The sequence below is a fragment of the Seriola aureovittata genome, chromosome 1 (genome assembly GCF_021018895.1).
Source record: "Seriola aureovittata isolate HTS-2021-v1 ecotype China chromosome 1, ASM2101889v1, whole genome shotgun sequence".
Lineage (NCBI taxonomy): Eukaryota > Metazoa > Chordata > Actinopteri > Carangiformes > Carangidae > Seriola > Seriola aureovittata.
Genome location: NC_079364.1, coordinates 8,199,041 through 8,221,494, shown reverse-complemented (window position 1 = coordinate 8,221,494; position 22,454 = coordinate 8,199,041). Strand labels below are relative to the sequence as shown.

At 40.7% G+C, this 22,454-nt stretch overlaps 1 protein-coding gene across 2 annotated transcripts in view; it reads left to right on the top strand.

Annotated features, from left to right (window-relative positions):
• LOC130166947 (zinc finger protein 609-like) overlaps nt 1-21,117 on the top strand; it is a 75,177-nt gene extending 54,060 nt beyond the window's left edge. Inside the window, exons 4-8 of one of the 2 annotated variants that reach the window (XM_056372823.1) lie at nt 8,999-9,086; nt 11,708-14,111; nt 14,226-14,592; nt 15,852-16,232; nt 17,746-21,117. In XM_056372823.1, coding sequence (XP_056228798.1) covers nt 8,999-9,086; nt 11,708-14,111; nt 14,226-14,592; nt 15,852-16,232; nt 17,746-17,789 — 3,284 coding nt within the window. In that variant the 3' untranslated portion in view covers nt 17,790-21,117. Of the gene's footprint in view, nt 1-8,998; nt 9,087-11,707; nt 14,112-14,222; nt 14,593-15,851; nt 16,233-17,745 lie in introns of both variants that reach the window. The other variant, XM_056372815.1, reaches the window with a different exon arrangement.
• The last annotated feature ends 1,337 nt before the right edge of the window (nt 21,118-22,454 follow it).

The window sequence follows — 22,454 nt, the reverse complement described above, 5'->3', positions numbered from 1 at the left end:
CTTCCTTGCTCTTTTGGAGACCACCTGTCAGTGGCCTCATTGAAATGTTTTTATAAAGCCGAGCGGTGGCTGCTCTCTGTGAACTTGCCATAGAAACTGTCCTTGAAATAAGAGTGAGCATTGTCAGGAGGCCTGCAGCTCTGTGCCAGGCCAATGAGCAAGAAGAAGATGGAGTGAAAAATCAATCACAAAGGTCCAACTTCTGTTAACAGTAGAGGACATATTGAAGGGAAAAGAACAGAAAGTGATATGCCGCCTTCTTTCTCTAGCTCCCACTCTGTAGATTTTAATTTGCCAGTTCCTTAGCCACGTTTACTTTCCACCCTGCCAAGCCAATCTTTACCCTCATCAGCGTTCACTGTGCAAGAGTGGAAGTGGCCAATTTCCAGGGAAAAACAGCCCCACGTTGTAAAGAATTCTTCCTAAGTATGTGGTTGAAATAAGACTCTGGAAGGAACTTAAGATATAGAGGACTCACCAGGAAGCTCGTCTTGTTAGCAACACATTTATTCCAAGATGGCACCTGAGCAAAAACTGCATTATTTTCTTTTTCAAGCACTTAAATGGTCTTGAAACGTAAATCATACGCCTTGAGGAACTGTAAGCTTTGTCAGTGGTTGTCACAAGATATCATGTTTTCTATACACGTCAAGGAGAGCTTGAGTAATGCGCCTTTGGCAGGCTTGTCTCATAATCTCAGCACCATCTTCTTTAAGGAAAAACACCAGAGGGTTCGTTTTAATGGAGAGATTGCAGATTTGCCCAGACGACATTTAAGGAAACTGCTCCTCGCCTCACTACAAGTTATTTGCAGTAATAAATGCATGCGGAGTCGGTAGAGATGTCAAATATTTATTTTTGGGCCGTTACATGCATCGCTGCTGCTTTGTGATCTACTCCCAGTGTAAGAGTAAACATGTAGTGATTTTGTGGAAGGAGAAACTGCTGCATGCGGCTGATAATGCTGCGTGGATGTGGAGAGCATACTAATGCACCCTTCCTTTGCCTCTCAGTGGTATGAGAGAATTGACCTTCTCACTGGCTGTTATTCTTGTCAGTAAGAGTGACTTCGCACTTTTACCTCTTATGAACCGGAATGCAGCCTGAACTTTTCAGATAGGGTTCACTCGAACGCTCTAAAATTCAAAATGAAATCATCAACCATACCCGTGTCTCATTTGCCGGTTATTACTAAACCCTAACTATATTACCAAGATGTGGCATTTTTATGGTATGTTTATCTGTGCTTAATGTCTTGGCTTAATCTTTGTACGACTATTTACAACTTTACTTAATTTGAAAAGTGCTTTACAGTGTTGTAGGGCGGCAACTAAAGAGTATTTTTATTACTGATTTATCTGCCAATTATTTTGTCTATATTAAATGTTTAATCATTTGCATTAAAATAGTTAAAAACAGCAATCGTAATTTACCATTTCTACCTTCACCATGTGCACAGCTATGCAGTGATCTGAACACACTTTGAAATCTTTACTGGAGGCAATTGTGAAAACTGTGAATACAACAAATTCATGATAGGGATTAGAAAGCAGAATAAGGTGAGATACCATAAACAAGTGCTAAACCATTCAATATTTATGGGAAGTACTGAAAAAATGTGATGTACATATCAATAAATTAATTTAATCCCTAATGTCCCTACTAGTTTTCAGTGAATGTCTAGTACATTGCATTCTGTGTGGTATTAAAAAGGTCTTAAAAAGCCAATTTACTTTGATGAACTCTGCAGAAACCTTGAAAAACAAAGATTCATCTGTAAAGTCACCACAGGCAGCACAACACAATAATTAGTGGGAGTATATCCATAGAGTTCACAACAGGAGGAGTAAAGGTAAAAAGAGTAAACTACAGGACAGGTAGCCCAACAGTAATTAAAACAGTTACTTTGAATGTTGTGTTAGCAACATGTTAACCTCAGACAACTAATATAATGGCTAGCTTGGTTAGCAGTGTTAGCTACATTACTTACAAATGATGCTAACAGAGGCATCTGGGGAGTAGATAAAGGGTTTCTGTCGGTATTTGTTTGGTCACAAAGTGGTGGACAGTTAAACCGCTGTGGAACTGCAATGTTCTTTCAGCTCGTATCTGTCGGCTTGGATTAAGAGAGCTGGACTTGGCGCTGCCTGTTTGTCCCAGTGGCCACTCGCAGTATTGCAATAAAAAAAATCCTCTTGCTGCTCAAAAAGTATTTTCCCCATAGACCAAAATTATGTTCTAAAATTAAGAAATGTCTCTAAAGCCTAGAAAAGTGAGTTTTATTTTAGTGACATCATTGCAATGTGAAGCAATGCAGGCGAGCAGTGTCATGTACCATGCCTGGATCCAGTTCATAGAATATATCCATGATCTATGTCTACGTCTATGTTGTATGTCAATATGTATAGAACGCGCAGCACTGGCTAAACATAGCCGTAGTCTGTGCCTGTCGCTGGCATCAATAGCATTAATAAGCTTGATAAACACCAGCATTACAACGACATTTAGATACACGATTTATTCCTTCAGACACAACACACACACCATCCAGTAACTGTGCTATATTCAGTGCTTTAAAAGACATTTAGAATTTATGAACAGCAACGTTAACCACGATAAACCACAGGGTTATGGGTATGTACTGACACTCCCCCACAGACAGTGCCACTCGCAGCAGAGCCCACACAGAGTCTCTTTCAAAGACCATAAAGTCCTCTTGTGACTGTCACTGCTCCACCAGACTCCCTGTGTTTCCAGCAGAGACAGAGAGCCCGACAGTAGCTTCTCGTGGCTGTCTAGCTCTAACTACATGCACTATGTCACATCTCCATCCATGCTACACTGCGTGGTGGTCACTCTCTGTTTCCCCTGGCACTCCAGGTCACACACTATGTAACCGTGAGGTTTTAGCAGAATTTGTTAGTTTCCCTTTCAATCACAATAGTTGCTGATGTATCTGCTGTTCAGCAAATCAACCTATCATTTCACTTCTGCATTATAAATTCACTTGCAAATCAACATAGCAATTAAAATACTGCAAATAATACATCCCACCATATAGCCTCTCCAGTGCTAATAGTGGCTCATACAATTCCCATCTGCCGAGGATTTAAGATAAGGTCAGTCAGGATACTGACATAACCGGACAAGCTCGGCTTCATTTTATGCACCATGAGTGCAGAAACACTCTTAAAATGGACTGTTGGAAACATGCTCAGACACTTGAATGCTCAAACGCTTCATTTATCAATGTTACAGTTATTGCTCATGGCAGCACCCGGCTATCTTTTATCTTCTCTCCATAATGAATACTGACACTATTTTTCTCATTGTTCTCACTTTCTTGTCTACATGCAACCTTGATGAGTGGTGCTTTTAGTTCTGAGAAAATGGGGATGACAGAAGAGTTATTTTCTAGCAGGATACAAAGAGGGTTGTAAAATCTGTTGATAATTAAACTAGAATGTGACTGTGTACAAAAGATGATTATTGCAAGTGCTGGTAATTGTTCACATAATTGTTTTTTTTTCCCAGTCCTTGTCTTGTTTTATTCAGAAATATCTGAGATATTTAAAGGCAAATGGAAACCTTTAATTTGATATTTGTGAGAACAGTCATATAATGTCACAAACAATCATTACGCAGAAGTGAGCTCCCATTTTCAAAGATAACAAAGGCATTTTGACAGGGTCAGTCAGTGAAAATGCCATTAACCCCACTGAATTCCTGTTGAGTTGGAGCGGAGCAGAGCAGAGGTCAGCCAGTGAACCCGTGGCCCTCACCAGCAGCAGAGGACCTGATATTTTGGCCCCACTGCAAACCTAATGAAATGTGTTAAGGAGGGAGGAGGGGAGTTTTAGGGGCTGAAGGGGGCAGTCACCCATGCAGCAGACAACCTACTCCTGACTTAATTTCCCCCCATTACATTAGCCTCTTGTTCAAGTAATCCTACACAAGTACGCAGTGGAGTTGGGCGCCTAAAGAGGGCTGCCATTTGTTGTTCGACAGCACTGAAAGGAAATGAGTGGTAAAATTACAGGCCAATTCCTCTCATTAATGTGGGCTTCACTCAGCTGTCCTGAGTGACCCTAATAAGGCTGTCACAAAGGGAGGGAGGATGGTCAGGGGTGCAGGGTGCAGGGAACTGGGTTTGCTCCAAATCACGTCGACCCCTTTTCCTTCACCTCACAGCAACCCTCCCCTAGTGAACCAATCCTGTGTGAACGGATGAACTGCACTTCCAAAGAGCAAGTTTGATTTTTCGATCTTTGAACTGCAATCCGTTTCTTCCAGTGAGTAAAGAGAGAAATTATGGCTGACAAAACAAAACAGAAACAAAATATTTAACGCTTGTAAAAACAAATAAAATGATCATGCATGGAAAGTCATCTCAGTTTCTTGTGTAATTTGCTTTCCGCCACAGGGAAATTTGTTTGAGTTGTTTTGTCAAGGGCTTTCCATTTTTAGCCTGACTTGACGTTGACATCTTTGTCCTGACAGCTTGAAAATGATTCCGAGGATGAAAGTGTACAGAGTAATTCAAAAGGCTTTTAGCACTCAAACCTAATCTTGATCTTTTTGTTTTTCCCTGAGTATATTTTTATGATATTGCCAGGAGGTCATATGAATTTAGATGTACTGTAAAGAAGCTTAGGTCGTCCAGCGGAAAACACTGCATTGCGATTTATGTCATTCTGACAGCGGCCGCAGAGCAAGAGATTGGATGAGAATCAAATTTAGGATCACATATGCAACTGGCCTGGATGAGATATGAAAAACTCTGATTTGGTTTGTTCACACTTGTGTTTTAAAGTCAGATCTGAGTCACTTGGAGGCCACTTCAGCATGTGATGTGAACGTTGTCAAAGCACCACATCATTTAAACCAACCAACTCCTTTTTTCAGTCTAAAAGTTGTATAATAGGCATATTTCATTGTTCGATAAGTCAGTATCGTATTAATGGCTGCTTAATGAAGAGAAACTGTAATCTACACAAGGTACATTTTTGATAAGAAAATGTGTGTACTGATTCTGTGCTTAAAACGAATTATTATGTGCAGAAAATAATCAGTAAGATTTAAGGAAAGAATCAAGTAGAAGCAACAGTCTTGCATAATGATGTAAAATGATTTCCAAATACTTGTCATTATTGCTACTAGTTTGGAGTAATCCAGGCTGTATTTACCTCAGAGTGAAACTGTGTGACATGGAAATTTAATTTCAGATCTCTGATGCAACTTTAAAGGTGTCAGCAATGAAAATCCTTTTCACTTACACCCGAGATGAGGAGTATGATATAATAACTCGGCATGACATTTTCCGTTCCTGTAAGCCACACAGTGTATACACACTGAAGGGCTTAAACAGCTTAAAATTTGCATTAAATTAATTAAACATGAAGTGCAGCAATATTCTGAGGCAGGAACTTTTTCTTGTTTGTTTTTAGCACCATTCCCATTTGAGTTAAGATGCATCCAAATTTCTCTGAATGTCCTTGAGATGTCCCACATAACGTCAAAGGAACTACTTTATTAACACTCAAAGACGGTATTGCAGAGATCTGAGGTGACCCAGAAGCCAAGGGCTACTCTGACAGGATTACAGAGTTGCTCGGCTTCAACATGGGAGGCTGCGCAGAGGAAAGCCAAAAAAACATGACAGCCAGCACAGAGACTTCAAAAAAGGCATGTTAAAGATTCTGAGCCTGAAGCAAAGAAAGTGAAAATGGAGCTATTGGCCTTTAATGTTAAATATTACAGAGTCCATATTAAGTAGTGATGGTGGATGTGCATGTCCATTAGCAGTACATTTGAGTACATTTCAATTTGGAAATAGGAGGTCTTAGACAGTTTTTGTAGTAAACCGACCTGACCTGTTGTGCATAAATGACCTTTCAGAAAAGAGAGACCCAATCTAAGGGGCGACTGGAGCACAGTGAGACCCAACCTGAATAGACCCAGGGATTGTTAGACCTGATCCAAAATGCGGTCGACCCAAAAGGACCGTAGCGGAGAGAGAACACAAACACCAGCAGAAGCGTGACGTCCTATCAGTACATTTGATCAGTTAACAAGCAGCCATGGTGGAAAAGAGCAGCAATGTAATAATAATAATCTCCAAAGAACAGATGTGAAGTTATAGAAACATCAATAATTAGTTTATATGCTTCAAAGACAAATTTATATAAATAGTTTTCACCTCCTGCACCAACAAGAAAAACAGGCTCCTGATTGAACTAAAATAAGCTCGGCTTCAGTTTGAGCTCAGATCCACTCAGATATTGGACTTATCGTCACACAGACTCGAGACCTGTGGCAGTAAAAAGAGCCCCGACCCAATTAGACTGTGTAGAAATCTGACCTGGTCCGACTCGGGACACGGGTTGGGTTTCATTCAAATGAAGTAATAACATTTTATAGCGTGCTTAATGATTGAAATGTTACATCACATTAAATATTTCTGACCAATCAATCAACAGTGCGTTTAGAGTGTACGTTTTCATTAAGACTGATGCCCAAATGATCACTGCGCCTCTTCTCATCACCTGTCATCAGCTTTTGCATTTATGAAGCTAAGCGTCTACAGCCGTACACTCTGGGCTGCTTGTCACTGACAGACACCTGAGAGCTGTAGTTGAGGGAAAAACAGGGAAAATTCCTCAGAAGCCAAAACCAAAAACACAGCGGCTATGATGTCAGATTGGGGCAAAGATTTATGTTCCACCAGCACAGTGATTCTCATCACACCACCAAATACACTGAGGAATTTTATTTCGAACAAGATTGTGAAAGTCCTTTTAAAACTGAGTCGGAGTTCAGACTTGAGTCATGATGAAAAATCTTTGCAGTGGCTTGAAGATGGTTTTTGAGATACTCTTCATTCGTCTTGACTGAGCTTGGGTAAATCTGTGGGTAGAATTACAGGGAATCCAAAACTCTTGATGTGCTCAGTTAACAGCTGTACATTAAAGACAACTCAAGGCTGTATCAGTGTCAAGATAAAAAAGGTATAAAAAAAAAAAAAATGAGTGGTATCAATATTCCCATCAAACTCTGAGGCGAAAAAGAAAATAAACAAATTTCACAAAATGCTGGAACTATTTCTTTAAGAAAATCTTAATTAGTACTGGAGGCAGTAATACTAAAATCTCATTCATAGTCATCCATTGTCACAGCTACTTAAGTGAAGAGACAGTCTAACACAAAGACCAAATGCTAATTTAAAATAAAATCATTAAAGGCTTTTAACAACTCGTGGTATAATTTCTAAAACTCCTCACTGGAGAAAGCACATCATGAAAGCCTAGTCATTCATTTGCCCGGCCTTGATTTACATCCTGCCACCACCAGCTGCCAGAGCCATTTTGTGTTGGAGTGTTTGGAGAGCTTAGGGGGGCGGGCTGTTGAAGGCGTTTTAGAAAAGGTCTGGGTTCTTTTAATGTGACAGAAAATCTGAACTCGAGGACCTCTCTACTACCCTGCGCACATAGACAAACGACATTTGCAGTTGTATCTAGCCATGGCCGAGCACTCATGTTTTGAGGCCATAGAGTGAAGCAAGAGACTTGTGGCCAAGTGTCAGCAGGTTCCTGTAAACATATATAAATACCTTATACACTCGCTGCTTTATGCCAGAGGCAGCAAGAGAAAAATGAGGTCTGAACTGTGACTTGTGTGTGGGAGGGAAAAAGATTGTAAGGCAGGGATGGTTATACCATTGAAAAGAGGAAATGAGGGTGAAGGAGAGAGGGAAAATGGGGTGAGCAAGAGAGGTTTCCTAAGCTAATAAAATGCTTGGAGGGATGGAAGCTGCCAGCCAGCATTCCTGTGCCATTAGATAAGTTAGTTCACTGCAGCCTCCAGTTTCTCTGCAGTGCTGAAGTGGCAAGCTGAGGTCACCACCGGGGAGTGAGCGGGGGTGGTGGGGGCAATAAATTCAGAGTGTTGTTCTGCACCGTCGTTGCTCTTAATCCTCTGAAGCTGTTTGGTCGATGATTTATTTTTGAATATACGGGCAAAATCTACAAAAATCTGCACTCAGTGCTGTGCGGTTAAATGTACAAAGTGCAGGGATTTAGTTGAGTCATTTTGTACAAATCTGCATACTTGTGACATTTCGGTGACGTGGGAGCTGTTGCCAAGTGAAGAGTATTTTGTTTCTTGAGGAGAAACATACATAGAGAGTGGTGTGATCCTCTGGAACTAATTTTAGATTTTAAATGCAAGGTCAGATATCACACTCAGTATAGGTCGGATTGTGTAGCTCACACTGAGTGCTACCAAATTCACACTAGCCAAATGGCAACACAGTAGCTTCTAAGTGTGACAGATTGCAGCAATTCCAGTGAAGTCAAGGAGTTTTTCTTGCACACTCCGTTACAGTCCGTCTAACTGAACCATTCACGCTGAAATCGTTTAAGCCAGTAGCTTGTTGTTTGTTTTTAAGAAGCTGTAGTAGTAGATCTATATTATCCCCAAGGTAGCAAATTCCTGGGTTGCAAAGTGAGACAGAGGACTACAAAATATTATTTGCCTCCAAATAATTCTCCTTCAGGGAGATCTCCTGTACTGTGAGATGGCTTATTTAAATGGAAAGGCTGTTCAGTGAGTGAGTATTCCCCGGTAACCTCACTGTGATCATTCTTAGCGAGACCTTCTGCCAGTATTTTATACAGGTTTTACAATACCGACTGCAGTTGAGTCTGTTCCAAGTCATTTAGAAGATATCAGTCAGTCTCGCCCCTACGGCTTTACTGTGTGAAGAAGATTAAAAAAGGATCTTTCACTTGTATAACTGTCTTGCATATGACACCCTTTAGCAAAGATCAACACGTAGATGCAGCAGACACGATGCTCTTTGTGCTCACATAGTGCAGTCAGTTATAAAGTAATCTCAGTGTAAAACATTCTCTCTTGCTTTTAACTGTATTTGACTATATTATTGTCATAGTTGGCATAAAGTAAATGACCTTTGTCTCTTCTCTTCTTTGTCTCGCAGGTATGCTGGTGGTCAATGTTACTTGGAGAAACAAGACGTATGTGGGCACCCTGTTGGACTGTACACGGCATGACTGGGCTCCCCCCAGGTAAGGAGCATTTTTATTTTCACTGGAGAGCGCAGGCGGACATGTTTTTTTTATTTTATTTAAATATGCATCATCTAATCTGCACTTGTTATGTTAATGACATATCACTTGTGTGGTGTTGTTAAAACTAAGGCTACATGCACACATTTTGCATAGCATTTGCACTTTACAAAGACTTTACTGTCGCACATGGTAGTTGTAGATGTCGAGGTAGAAAAGAGTCATGATTACTATGAATTATTGATACATTCTCTCTATCTAAGCTGCACTTGGTCTCTTAACCTTTTCATATTCCGTGTGATATGAATCTGTTGCAGTAGAATCAGCTGAATAAGAATATAGCTGAATGCACTGACTTGCCTATGTGCAGCTGGACCTTCCATGTTAGTCTTTATCTCAAGCCTAGGGAAGCAGGATTCACTGGCAAACGGCTGACGTCCCAGGAGGTGGTTGTGGAAATAGAAAGCAACTCTAACAAGCCAGATTGCAGAATCCAATTATTGGACTAATAGCTTTTCCTCAACACTGTATAACATTCTCTATCACAAAGGCTGCAATTTCTTAGATCAGTGTTATGTGGGTGGTAGTTTAAGGTGTTTGTAATTTCTGAACATTTGCCTTTGTTGTGCTAAATACACAGGTTGTGTAAAATATATTTCCAAACACTTGCTTTGATTTGGAACACCTGCACTGTATCTAAATGTAAATATAAATCTATATTTTAAACGCATGGTTAAGTGCAGTAGAAAAAAAAAATCAAGATTAAAGCAGCACTAATGGAAAACAAGGATAGGCTGTATCACACTAATGTATCACAGTATATCACAATAATGTTCAGTAAGTGAGGTTTGCACAGTGAGTGAGGTTTGCTGGGCTGTATTTGCACCAACATGGTCTTACAGTTTGCAGCACGACTACATTAGGGACACACCATGAATAATTCAGAAAGCTTTCAGCGGACTGAATATAAACCCGGGCTTGTAATGAGTCTAAATTCCTCTACCACTCTCAGACTACGGATGTATTCACATCCCCTGCTGGGGCTGAAATTGTTTGGAGAGACTTGTAGAGGAAGCTGTGAGTCATAGCAGCCCAATGTTTCTCTTTGTCACAGATTGCTAACCTTCACTGCTGTGCAGAAAGATAATTACATTACTGTTATGGAGAGATAAGGCCATACTGCTATTTTAAGTATTTGAATGACTGTATGTTTTGATTACAAAGCAGCTGGAATGTTCACTGCTGTCTTTTCCAATGATGTTTACATTTTCATTTGGAAAATCGTGACTATGTTTAAAGTGCTTACTCACTTGTCGTGCGCAAAATATCAGCTTGATATGCAATGAGAGGACAGGGACACAACAATGGTGTACATATTCAAAATATCTTTACCTTTGCTGTTTATTTTGGGTTCGGGACTCAAAAGGACTGAAACTACTTAGCGTTGTCATCATTGGTATTATTGTTATGACTTATTTTCTGTATTCGGAATTTTCTGTCAGGTAATGTGGAAGTGTGGCATGTTATTTGGCATACCAATACAGTAAATAACTGTGTATGTGAGATTCTCAGTAAGAAATATAAACAAACCTCTGGTAGAACAAATGAACTTGAGAAGAATATGGCCAACCACAGACATATCCTAAAATCTTGTAAATACGTGTTGAATAGAGGTAAACAATAATGCCTTCAGAAGCATAGCAGTGTTTCCCATATATTGATTTGTTTGTGGCGGCCTGCCACCATATTGACATTGACAGCCATTAGAGTCATATAGTGATTTTCTTTTTTTTTTTTTTTACAATTTCTAATGGGTAAAATCTTTTTTCATTGTACACCTGTGCGCAGCACATTGATCTGCCTCTCCTTGCCCCGCTCTCACTCTCACAAATGCATTGACAACGGACCTGTCTGTCATAGTTGGACTGGCCATCGGTGGGCTGGTGGGCCATTAAAAAAATCCATAAAATTTTTACCATCCCTGTCTGTCTTTTTACCAGCCCTCTCTATGTCTGTGATTCCCATGCTGGAGCTTGCTTGTATGTGCTGGACTGAGCTCACTGGCCAGTCACAATATGCAATCAACCCATGTTATTTGTTTGACTAGACATAAAGCAGTGGAGCTGTATATGTTGTTCGGGTACTTGTCAAAAACCACTTGGGAATTAAAATATTTGCCCCCTAAAATCCTTGGGAAACACTGCATAGGTATTAAAAAAACAACAACATTAGAGAGCATTACAATCGCCAAACCTGACAATTTTTCATTTAACTTGTACAATCAAATGGTTTGGTTCTGTGTAGTTATGTAACAATAAATAATGAGGTTCCATTACACTCAATGGACTGCACCAATGACGATTTTGGTGTGTGATAGTAAAGGGGTTAAATACTTAGTACTAATACTTATTTTTGATCTTATTAAGATCAATTATTGAAATTTGTTGTTCTTCATGAAAGAATGTTGATCGTTGACAAAAAAGCCAATTATATCCACAGTGATTTAATGTTAAAAGGATTTTCCTTTGTTTCATTTCAGAATCTAAACTAAAGCAGAGTTGCATGGAAATCAGTCATTGATACTGTGACATCACTAATTCTTATTTTCAACACTACTGCAGGTTTTGTGAATCCCCTACAAGTGATCTGGAGATGAGAAATGGCCGCGGTCGAGGTAAGAGAATGAGACCGAACAGCAACACCCCTATCAACGAGAACAGCAACTCATCTGACAACAAGGGTACCACCAACAACAAGACACGTGCTGCCTCTAACAGCAAGGGCCGAAGGGGCAGCCAGACGCCATCAGAGCGCCGCACTCCACCGAACAGTAACACAGAGGACATCAAGGCCAGTCCCTCCTCAGCTGGGAAACGCAAGACCAAACCAGCCTCAGACATGGAACCGAATTCCAGCTCAGAGGACACCAAAGGCAACAAACGTATGCGGACAAACTCCAACAGTGGAGGGGTGGGACCAACAGGTCTGCCTATCCCTTCTATTAAGACTGAGCCACTTCCACCTCCCCTCGATCGCAGCTGCCCCTCTCCAGTTCTTATTGACTGCCCACACCCTAACTGCAACAAGAAGTACAAGCACATCAATGGTCTAAAGTACCACCAAGCCCGTGCCCACAATGATGATGACATTAAGTTGGACTTAGATGGAGACAGTGAATACGGAGAGGATTCAACTCTCCACCCTGAACCAGGGAACTGTAATGGAGCCTCTATCTCTCAGAAAGGATCCTTGTCTCCAGCACGTTCAGTTACTCCAAAAGGCAGGAACTTTGATGCTCAAAGTCCTTCCCCATCTCCTGGCAAGTTTGGTTCAAAGCAGAGTAAAAAGAAAATTGCTGAGACAGATCCAGAAACAGGAGGTACACCAATGGACGGGTGTGAGGATGGGCCATGCCTCACTGATGAGGCCAGTAATGATGGTTTAGATGATAAGAGAGGATCAGACAAGTCCAAAAAGAGTAGCACTGGCACAAAGGCTGATAAAATGGCCCAGAAAAACATGAAGTCTCCACGGCCCATTGGCCCTGGCTCTACTGCATCCCAGCAAATGTACTCTTTTCCTCCTGGAAACCCAAATTCTTCCCCAGGGCTTACCCCAATGATACAAGGTATCCCTAAGAGTCCGCAAATGAAAGGCACACAGCCTAAACCCCCTGCCATTGGAGATCCTGCCTCAGGTAGTTCCAAAGACAAGAAGAAGAAAGACAAGAAGAAAAAAGATAGTGGAAAGGAGGCTGACAGCCCCAAGCCTCCGGGAAAGGGAGGAAAACTAGAGGAAGGAAAACTTCCATACTCTGAACCTTCTGATCAAGGAAACAAGGGGGAAGGACTCCTCAATGGCTCCTCAGATCTTCATCAGAGTCGCTTGGCCAGTATCAAGGCTGAGGCTGACAAGATTTACAGCTTTTCTGACAATGCCCCTAGCCCATCCATTGGTGTAGCCAGTCGAATAGATGGCAGTGGGATGCCGCAGCCTCTAACGCCACTTCATGTGGTCAACCAGAATGGTGCTGACAATTCATCAGTCAAAACTAATAGCCCAGCATATTCAGACATTTCAGATGCTGGTGAGGATGGTGAAGGGAAACTAGAAGGTGTCAAAGTCAGGACAGAGGACCAAGCCATCAGGGAAAGTGTCAAAAAAGCACTCTTTCCAAACCAGACACCCAACAAAGAGTCCCCGTACTATGCCGGCTATGATGCGTATTACTCACCCAATTACGTCAACCCCAGTCCCAGCGGGCCCAATCAAGGCACACCAGTGGCTGAAGGTCAGGTTAAGATCAAAAGGGATGATGACCAAGACCAAGTTGAGGAGAAAGTCAAAGTGGAGGTTCATGAAGACCGCAAACCTGACAGCAGTGCTCCTGGCCAGCAGCAGCAGCAACAGCAGCAGCAACAGCAACAGCAACAGCAGCAGCAACAGCAACAGCAACAGCAGCAACAGCAACAGCAACAGCAACAGCAACAGCAGCAACAGCAACCCTCAGTCATCCAACAGCGATCCAACATGTACATGCAACCTCTTTACTACAACCAGTATGCTTATGTCCCTCCATATGCATACCATCCTGATCAAGCCTACCATAACCACTTGATGAACACCAACCCAGCCTACCGGCAACAGTATGAGGAGCGGCAGCGACAGATGGCTGAACAGCATCGTGCTGCTGAGAAAAAGTCAGATGTAGCCATAAAAGAAAGAGAAGCCTCCATGAAGGAGGAGTGGAAACAAAAAAGCCCAATGCCACCAAGCCTCTCCAAAGCCCCAAGTCAGTCAGACCTCGGAAAAACGCCACAGCCCCCAGGAAAATCAAGGGACTCGCCCTCTGAACCCTCTTCAAAAACTATTGGAAGCATAAAAGGAGAGGACCAGAAGTCCCAGCAAGCTGAGGGGCTAAAGATGAAGCTGACTGAAGGGGGCCACCATGTAAAGGAAGACTCCAAGCAAACACTGGAGTCCAGAGGTCAAGCAGGGCTGGAGCAGGCCATATGGTACAGACAGGTAAACACCAATGTAACAGTGTGCTTGTGAATCTGTTGTGAGAATGTTTTTGAGGAATTTCAATATAAAGATGTGATTTATGCTGACTTGGACCTTCTTTCCCACCCTCAGCAGTACCCCGAGAGCCAGAAGCCCCAAGCAGAAGACGAACACCAGCAACAACAACCTCGATGGAAAGACGAAAGGGACAGAGAACGGGAACGTGATCGTAAATTAAAAGACGATAGGCCCAGGCCCAAGGACAATCAAAGTGGGCCCAAGGAGGACGGCAAAGAGGGTTGCGATCCCAGAATCACTTCTGAGGACCACCGGGCTATGAGCAAAGACTCTCGTTCCAATCCCCACATGCAGTTTTCATCACCACTAGCGCAGCACCAAGGCTACATGCCCTACATGCATGGTTACCCCTATGGACAAGGCTATGACCCCAACCACCCTGGATACAGGGGCATGCCCTCAGTCATGATGCAGAATTACCCAGGTATGACATTAGATTGACTCGAAATACATTTCAATTTTAGAGGTTTTTAATACATTCCTAGTGAAAAATAATATGCAGTATGAAAAATAATTTTCTTACATCCTTTTTAAATGTGTTTGAAATGGTGACATTTACAAGCTAAAGTCATCCATTTGTAATATTCTTTTGACCAGCGAGTTTAATCGTTGTTGATTAGTGGTTCTCATGGTTTCTTTTGGTCAAATACTTGCAAGATTAACCTGAGCACTGATTTAGAATGGTGATTAAGCTGTTGGCCTTACCTACATTTTAAAATCTGCACTGTGGCTTTTATGTTAGATGAAAAGGCAGCCTAGTCAACATGGCTTGAATAATTTGTCTCTTGCTTGCTTGCTTTTAAAATTCAGTGGCTGTAGGTATTTGTTAGGGCAGATTTATATTGTCTATCAAAACTGTATTCACGAGTCTCAGCGGGATTTCCAAGTGTTTTTGTGATGATTTCAGTCATAACTGGAGGCATTTTCTGCATAAAAGGTCTTATGTAATTTGCAGCAATTTTTGTGCATTGTAGAGCAGCAAAATGATTGTGAGTATTTGGCGGAGCTTGTTGGGGGCAAAACACAGCACAGGAAGTTAAACAGGTCAAGTCAATCAAGAATTGATTTTGTTTGACCTGCGTTCAGTTAGTCTAAATAGAATGATTATATGTGGGAAATTGCATTTAGTGGGAAAAATTGCAGCCCCCCCCCATAAATATTGAAGGTGTTTGCAAAATTGCATGCTCTTACAAATTGTACTAGGAGTAGTCGAATTTTGTGTTAATCCAAAAATTTCCCAGAGGATCTGAAATGTGTAGCCTAAAGAATATATTCAACATGTATAGTAGCATGCCTGGTAATTCCCCAACAGATAAAGCCACTGTATTATTAACACGGTACATACAACATCCATGTGGACAGAGTGCTCAAGGCACTTTCCTTTGTAGATGAAATGAAAACACCACGTTCTGCAGTTGGGGCCAATCTGGTCAACCGCATTGCAATATTTATATGTTTTCATGTTTAGGATCAAAATGATCCAATGTAGAGACAATGTGCGGGTATATAGGCCTGTTAAGTGAATGATGTGAGTCAAAATGGACTGGTTGGTGACCTAAAATCATGTTGATTATTATGTTTGATTGATGTGAACATTGATAAAGAATAATCAATCATTAATTGTCACATTTTGTGTTTGTACAAACCTAAATTTGAACCATCAATTTTCTTCATCACTCTCAGGTTCTTACCTACCCGGAGGTTATCCGTTTTCTCCATATGGTAGTAAAATAGCCGGAGGTGAGGAAGGCAACGACAAATCTCGTGCTAGCCCCACTGTCACCAAAACGGCAACAGACTCCAAAGCCTTGGATATCCTGCATCAGCACGCCAGCCAATACAAGAGCAAATCCCCCACAGTAGGTGACAAGCCGCCCCACGACAGGGAGAGGGAGCAGGACAGAGGAGCTGCTGGAGACAGAGAACGGGAAAGGGAGCGTGAGAGGGAAAGAGAAAGAGACGTGGACCGACCGCGCTCCTCCCCCTCCCAGCGTATCATGCCCTCTCACCACCACCTAGCATACCCCCTGCTCTCAGGGCAATATGACCTGTCCTACGCCACAGGTCAGTCAGCCCCATCTCAACACTAAATGTTATACTATTCTTCTTTTGTTACATACTGAACAAAATAGCTTACTGCCAATTACTTAAATAAATTACGGCCAACAGTCCAGAATATTTAACTTCCTGTAATTAGATGCAGACTGTTAATATATGGCAGTTCACGCTCTAAATTCAGAAGTAAAATAGGGAGTATGACTGATTGTCATACATTTCCCAATTCACCATAGGTCTCTCCTCATCAGCTATTGTTGCCAGCCAACAAGCAGCAACCCCCACCCCCCACCCCCCTACTCTGTCCACCACCACAGAGGTGAGAACAGTGAGATCCCCTCAGCAGCAGAGACAGGCAAAAGACTGACACTGAAACAAAACACAAGCCTACCGAGACACATAGGTAAACTGAGAGCAGTGTTTGCAAATCTGACAAATGCAGGTGGCAGACTCTTCTTCACGTAAACAAGGCACAAAGCTCTAGTTAAAAATATTTAGGCAATGAGTTATGAGTGCTGGCACAGCTGTAGAACATCCTGTTAAAATAAAGCCTTGTGTTTCTTTGTCCTGGATTGATTTGATTTAAAGTGAAAAGAACACCCTGCTCTCCTTTCTCCTTACAACATTTACGTTGCAGACTCAGAGGCAGCAACCTGTAAAGAAAACAAATCCTGGCCAAACAAAACCCTCATTATTCTGCTGCAATCTAGTACAATATGCAGTGCAGCATTTAGCCCCTCAGCTCATCCATTCTAAGTGGGTCCTCTGAGGACAAGTGTTGATAATAGAGACATGGCGTGAGCTCGCCAAGACACTAATCCACTGCAGCCTGCACTGACATCTAGTGGGAGCTCTTTTATATTACAATTGATAAATAAATGCACATTCAGTTGCCAGTTTATTATGGCAGCTGAAACTATTGTAGTCTTATACAGCTGTTCTTATAGGTGATAATATCCAGTTTCTGTCAAACAGCACATTATTATTCAAATCCTTTACATTTCATGACAAGTAAAATCCCTCTGCTCAAACTTCCACTTAAGTAAAAGTACAGAAGTATTACAAGCTAAATGCACTTAAAGTATCATAAGTCAATATGCCCTTCCAAAGCACTATATGATTATATATACAGTATTATATAATTGTATTGCTTTTAGGAATGCATTTATGTGTAAACAGCATTTTAATGTTGTAGTGTATAAAATGCATCATATTTTTCAAACTATTCACATACAGTATTTTGTATCTAAAATCTTAATCTTTAAAGTAAATGTGGTTCTCAAGTGAATGTTATGAAGTTAAAAAAATAAAAAAAGTGCCACAATTTACTCTGAAATTTGTTGAAGTACAAGTATTAAATAACCTAAAATGGTAAATAACAAATACCTCAGAAATGTTCCACCACTACAAGTGGAAGTGTGTAAAAATATTTATTAACCCTTTTTCTTTACGCATCTGTGTTTTATATAAATGAATAAATAATCTGGTAATAAATAAATTGTTCCTTTTGTGTGTTTTGCAGGGAAACCTGACCGTCACACCTCAACCCTGCAAAGATTCATGTGACTGGATCACATGAGAAGAAGATCTCCCGGGTGTTACCTTTTAGACATCAGTTGAATGGTGTTTCTATCTATATTTTTATTTCTTCTGCTGAAAGGCTAGGCAGATTGTCGTTTTTTTTTTTTTTTCTCCCCTCGTAAATGATCCCAAATTCTCCAAACCTTGGACTGTAACAGGACTGATAATAACCCAGGTTCAAAGCCATTACTCTGCCCCATCATGCAGAGGAAACACCAACCCGCTGATTATCTAGTCTTTGCACTGTCAACAAATACAATGCAAAAAGAGACTATTGGACTGCCAGAACAGCTTTTTTTGTTGTGTGTGTTTTTGTTTTTTGTTTTTTTTCCTTTGACTGCATTGTTTTTTTGTCGCACGCAGAAAGAAATTGGCAGTGATTTTGGGGAGTTGGGTGGCTGATGGGAAAGGGGAGTCAAACTAAATTAAAGACTGACAAAAAAAAGTGAATCATATTGAAATGATTTCAACTCTATGTCTTTGGCTTCTCGTATGCCGTGAAACAACAGTATATCCTTAACTTGACAAATGTTCGGCTATATTTTGTGGGGAGAGGGAATATGGCAGCAGCTGCTTTCTTCAGAGACTTAAGAGCCTGAGACTGAAGTTTTTCATTTTCCATCGTCATTGTTAATTCCCATCCTCTTTGAACCCTCAGTTCTTGTTTCAGGGATGATGTCGTCATGTTTTGCGAAGGGACCGCATACACCTCAATGGAGAATAAACACTATTCATGTTTTCTTTTCTATCATATCATTGTGTTCATCATTGAATGTGTCTGATGCTGGTATTAGTCCTGTTTTTTTTCTTTCTTTTTTGCTCTCAATGAAAGAGTCACATCTGTCTTCACGCTCACTCAAAACGGTGAAGCCACATTAGCAAGCGATGAATTCACGGGGCATTGTCATCACTTCATTAGGCCACTTGTGGGTTTTTTGTTTTGTTTTGTTTTTTTGTTTTTTTAGTGTTTTTTACTGTAAGACTGTGCTTCATTCAATCAAGTTTGATTGTTTTCTGTAAACAATGTGAAATTTCACTCAACTCATGTATTTTTCTGCTGTAATATAGACTTTTAGCCTACTTTTATGTGCATAAATGTTTATATTTATCCCAGCACGCGACTGTTTCCAAACCGTCACTGTTAAATAGCTTCCGGACTTCACAGCGTTAAACATTTTGTGCTCAGATCATTGCAGAGTCTCTCTAGATGTCTCGGTGTGCTTCTTCTTTGCCCCGGCTTTGGTTGTCTTTTTCTTTTTTTTCTTTTCTTTTTTTTAATTATATGATGAACTTTTTCAACACATCACAACCTTGGTGCACGTCTCCATTCATCTCAACATGCAGTGTGCGGTTAGACCGGTTCCAGACCTGTGAATCGCTGTCCACATCATGGCAACTCAAACTGACAATTCAGTCAGATTAAGAGAAAACAAAACGGTAAATCAGTCTGATATTTTTTAGGCTATTGTGCACTATAAAAAAAAAAAAAAAAGGACTGAATTTCTCTTGGTGCTTCGCTTGCTTGTGTGACTTCACCATAACACACTTTCACCTCAGGCAGTTGTTAGCATGGTTTTCTTGCCAGCGGCTAGCTTTGGATCAGTCTGAAACTGGGCCAGTGAGTCTGATACCTCAGACACCAGTTTTCTTTGTTCAGTTGCTGCCTGTGCTGTAAGGTCAACTACTGGCACATTAAACAAAAGTGCATGAAATTAACCCAAAAATAAAAAATAAAAACCTCTTTCTGCTGTTACTATTATAGAACAAACATAAACCAATCAGATGCAGACAATGAACTAAATTCACAAGAAAGGGTGAGCCAGAGAAAAGCTTGGAGCAAAAGCTAACATGGTGAAAACGAATGAAATGGGACCTTGATGACGCACACACGACTGAAGTGGGAAGGCTCAGAGTTGCCAGGTCAGCTGAAAAGAAGCAGCTGACCTGGCTCTAGGCTTTCCTTTGGATCTCAAACTGATGGTGCCACTCTGTAAAATTAAACCAAGTCTGGTTAACTTAAAAAAAAACTACACAAAGAGCCAAGCGTCAATATGGCCTGTTCTACCAGAGGTCCCTCTTGGCTTTGAATTACAGTTCTCTCATACCTCAGGGGTTGTAAGTGAAATTCTATCCATATGCTATTTGCATTGATTTGAGAGGGCTTCTGTTTATGGGTGTGAGAAAAGCACATTTTCTGCTCTGAGCTGTGTGTGCTGTTCGTTCAGAAATGACAAATTGGCCCATGATTGACTGTTAATATGCCATACCATGCTGTTGTGGGTTGTGAACAATCTTTACGTTCCTCTAAAAAGCATTATAATGAGAGTAGATTATTGACCATGTTGTCATTAAATTTAATTTTATTGATTTTGGTTTTACAATCACCTTTAGTGTCCCCATTGTTGTAGTTTTTTTTTTTTTTTTAAATTTAACACTGTATGTGATTAAGTCCGTAAGCCACCAGTTAATCTCGTGTCTAGCACCCTCTGAAGTTGGATGTTAGCGGTTTGTTGAGACACTACTCATGATCATGAAACTGCAGCTCTTCATTTTGAGGTTCTTGGACATTCCAAGTAAATAAGTTGTCAGTTTCTCCTTCCACAAATTTTTGCCAGATGGTTTATCGTTTGTCTTTTTGCGCATTTTAAAGAAGAATGGCTGACATGATTAAGATGAATGTGGTGGTGTTTGACTTGTACTTAATCTGTAAGGGTAATCTAGGCAGCTGTGATGTTGTCATTAAAGTCAGTGGGTTTTAGTACCAGCAGACTGCATACATATAGTTTTATCAGACAATGGTTGTGACAAGTGCATTTGTTCTCTCTCTGAGAGTAGTAATGTTATCTCAGTAGTAAGCAAAGCCCAGTGAAAATCATATATACTAAAGTGTATGAAAAGCCAGAAAAGTAATGTTTGCTATAAACATATTGGAAAGTGCTTGGCTCTTGTATTTTGCAGGACTGTATTTGTTTCATGGTGAAGAGTATATTTATTGGCCAGCAGTTGTCTCAATTGGTGCCTAGTTGAACATTCTTCTGTGAAAACACAGAGACACTTGCTCGTTTGTCCTTTCCTGACCCACCTACTGTCACACAAAACCCCCCCAAAGTACCAGGACTGGTGCTTGCAAGGATGTTTACAATGTCTTCATTTTCTTTCTGTGTGAGAAATTCAGAACTCTTCCCCCTCTCCTCCTTTCTCCCTCCCTTCAGGAGTTTGTGTAAAGTGTACATTACCATGGTTCTTTTTTATACAATACTCTGTAACTTGCCTTTGTAAATTTGGGCTGGAAAAAATAAATCTTTTTATGAGACTATCTGTCCTGGGAACTGCTCAATGGCTCCTGCTCTGTCATTGCTGTGGAGTTATACAAGTTAGACAGTAATACTGTCTCGCTGTTTGCAAATCTATATCTTGTTGAAAGATGATCAACGACTCTTCAGCATCCCGTCATGTTTGTGCAGGTGTTGTCTTCAAATTGAGACTTCATTTCAAATTTTATTTTAAATAGCGATGAGTTTGCCTTTTGTAAAGTCTGACAGGTTGATTTCTAAAAACTGACCTTGGTAGTTTTTATTCGATATTATTATTACATTATTTCACACAGTATCAGAAAAGAGTCACCAGAACACAGGAGGTAGAAAAGTATTCCTTTCCTGGAGTAGTCGAACAGTGATTGGTAGAAATACACTTTATTACCATATGGAAACTGCACTGTGGGTTTTGGCCACAGGAGAGCAGTGTCTCTAAAGAGACCTCAGTCTGTCCTAACTGACATACTCCAGGAGTTTAACACAATACAAATGTCATGTTATACAACATATACAATATATATAATATATGTATATAGCAAAGAATTAATTTGATCACCCATTAATCACTGAAAACTTCCCCCAACTCCTGGATTTTTTATGTTTTTCAATTAGGGAGGAGTAGGTGCAATTTGTTAATAATTTATTGATTGAGTGATTTTATTCATTTATTTTTGGAGAAAAAAACCTTGTCAGACAAATTATTATTCAAAGCTGAGTGATGTGTTATGTTATGTCTTGAAACACGTTTGAGGCGACCTTTAAATCAATAATCCTGCAAAAATGCCTCATCTGCTGGCACAAGCTTCTCGTATGTTTACTTTCACTTTCACGGTTTATTTTAAATTGAATACTGTATCTTTCAGTTTTGGACTTTTGGTCAGTCAAACTAAACAACTTGAAGATTACATTAGGCACTGGAAAATTAGTTGTCACTCATTTCCGACCGTATTCAGACAGTAATAGATTGAAAAATGAAATGATCATTAGCTGCAGCCCAAGCTGTGTGTTTGACCAGCTGTCAGCAGTTCATCAGTTAACGAACACACACTGTTAAGACTTTATCTGTGTCTGCTGTGGCATTCACTTCTATCAGGAAGTTAGGGTATTTTTAACTGGCCCTAATGCTCCTGAACTGAGAGTACGCTCTGTGCATTAGCATAATGCAACATCAGTGACAGGGAGTGATTACGCTGGGGATGATTTTGTTGAGTGTAAATGTGAAATCTGATTATCCTCTCTGCTCTCAGCTCTGCAGAGGCAGGAGGGAGGGAGACAGAGAGAGAGAGAGAGAGAGAGAGAGAGAGAGAGAGAGAGAGAGAGAGAGAGAGAGAGAGAG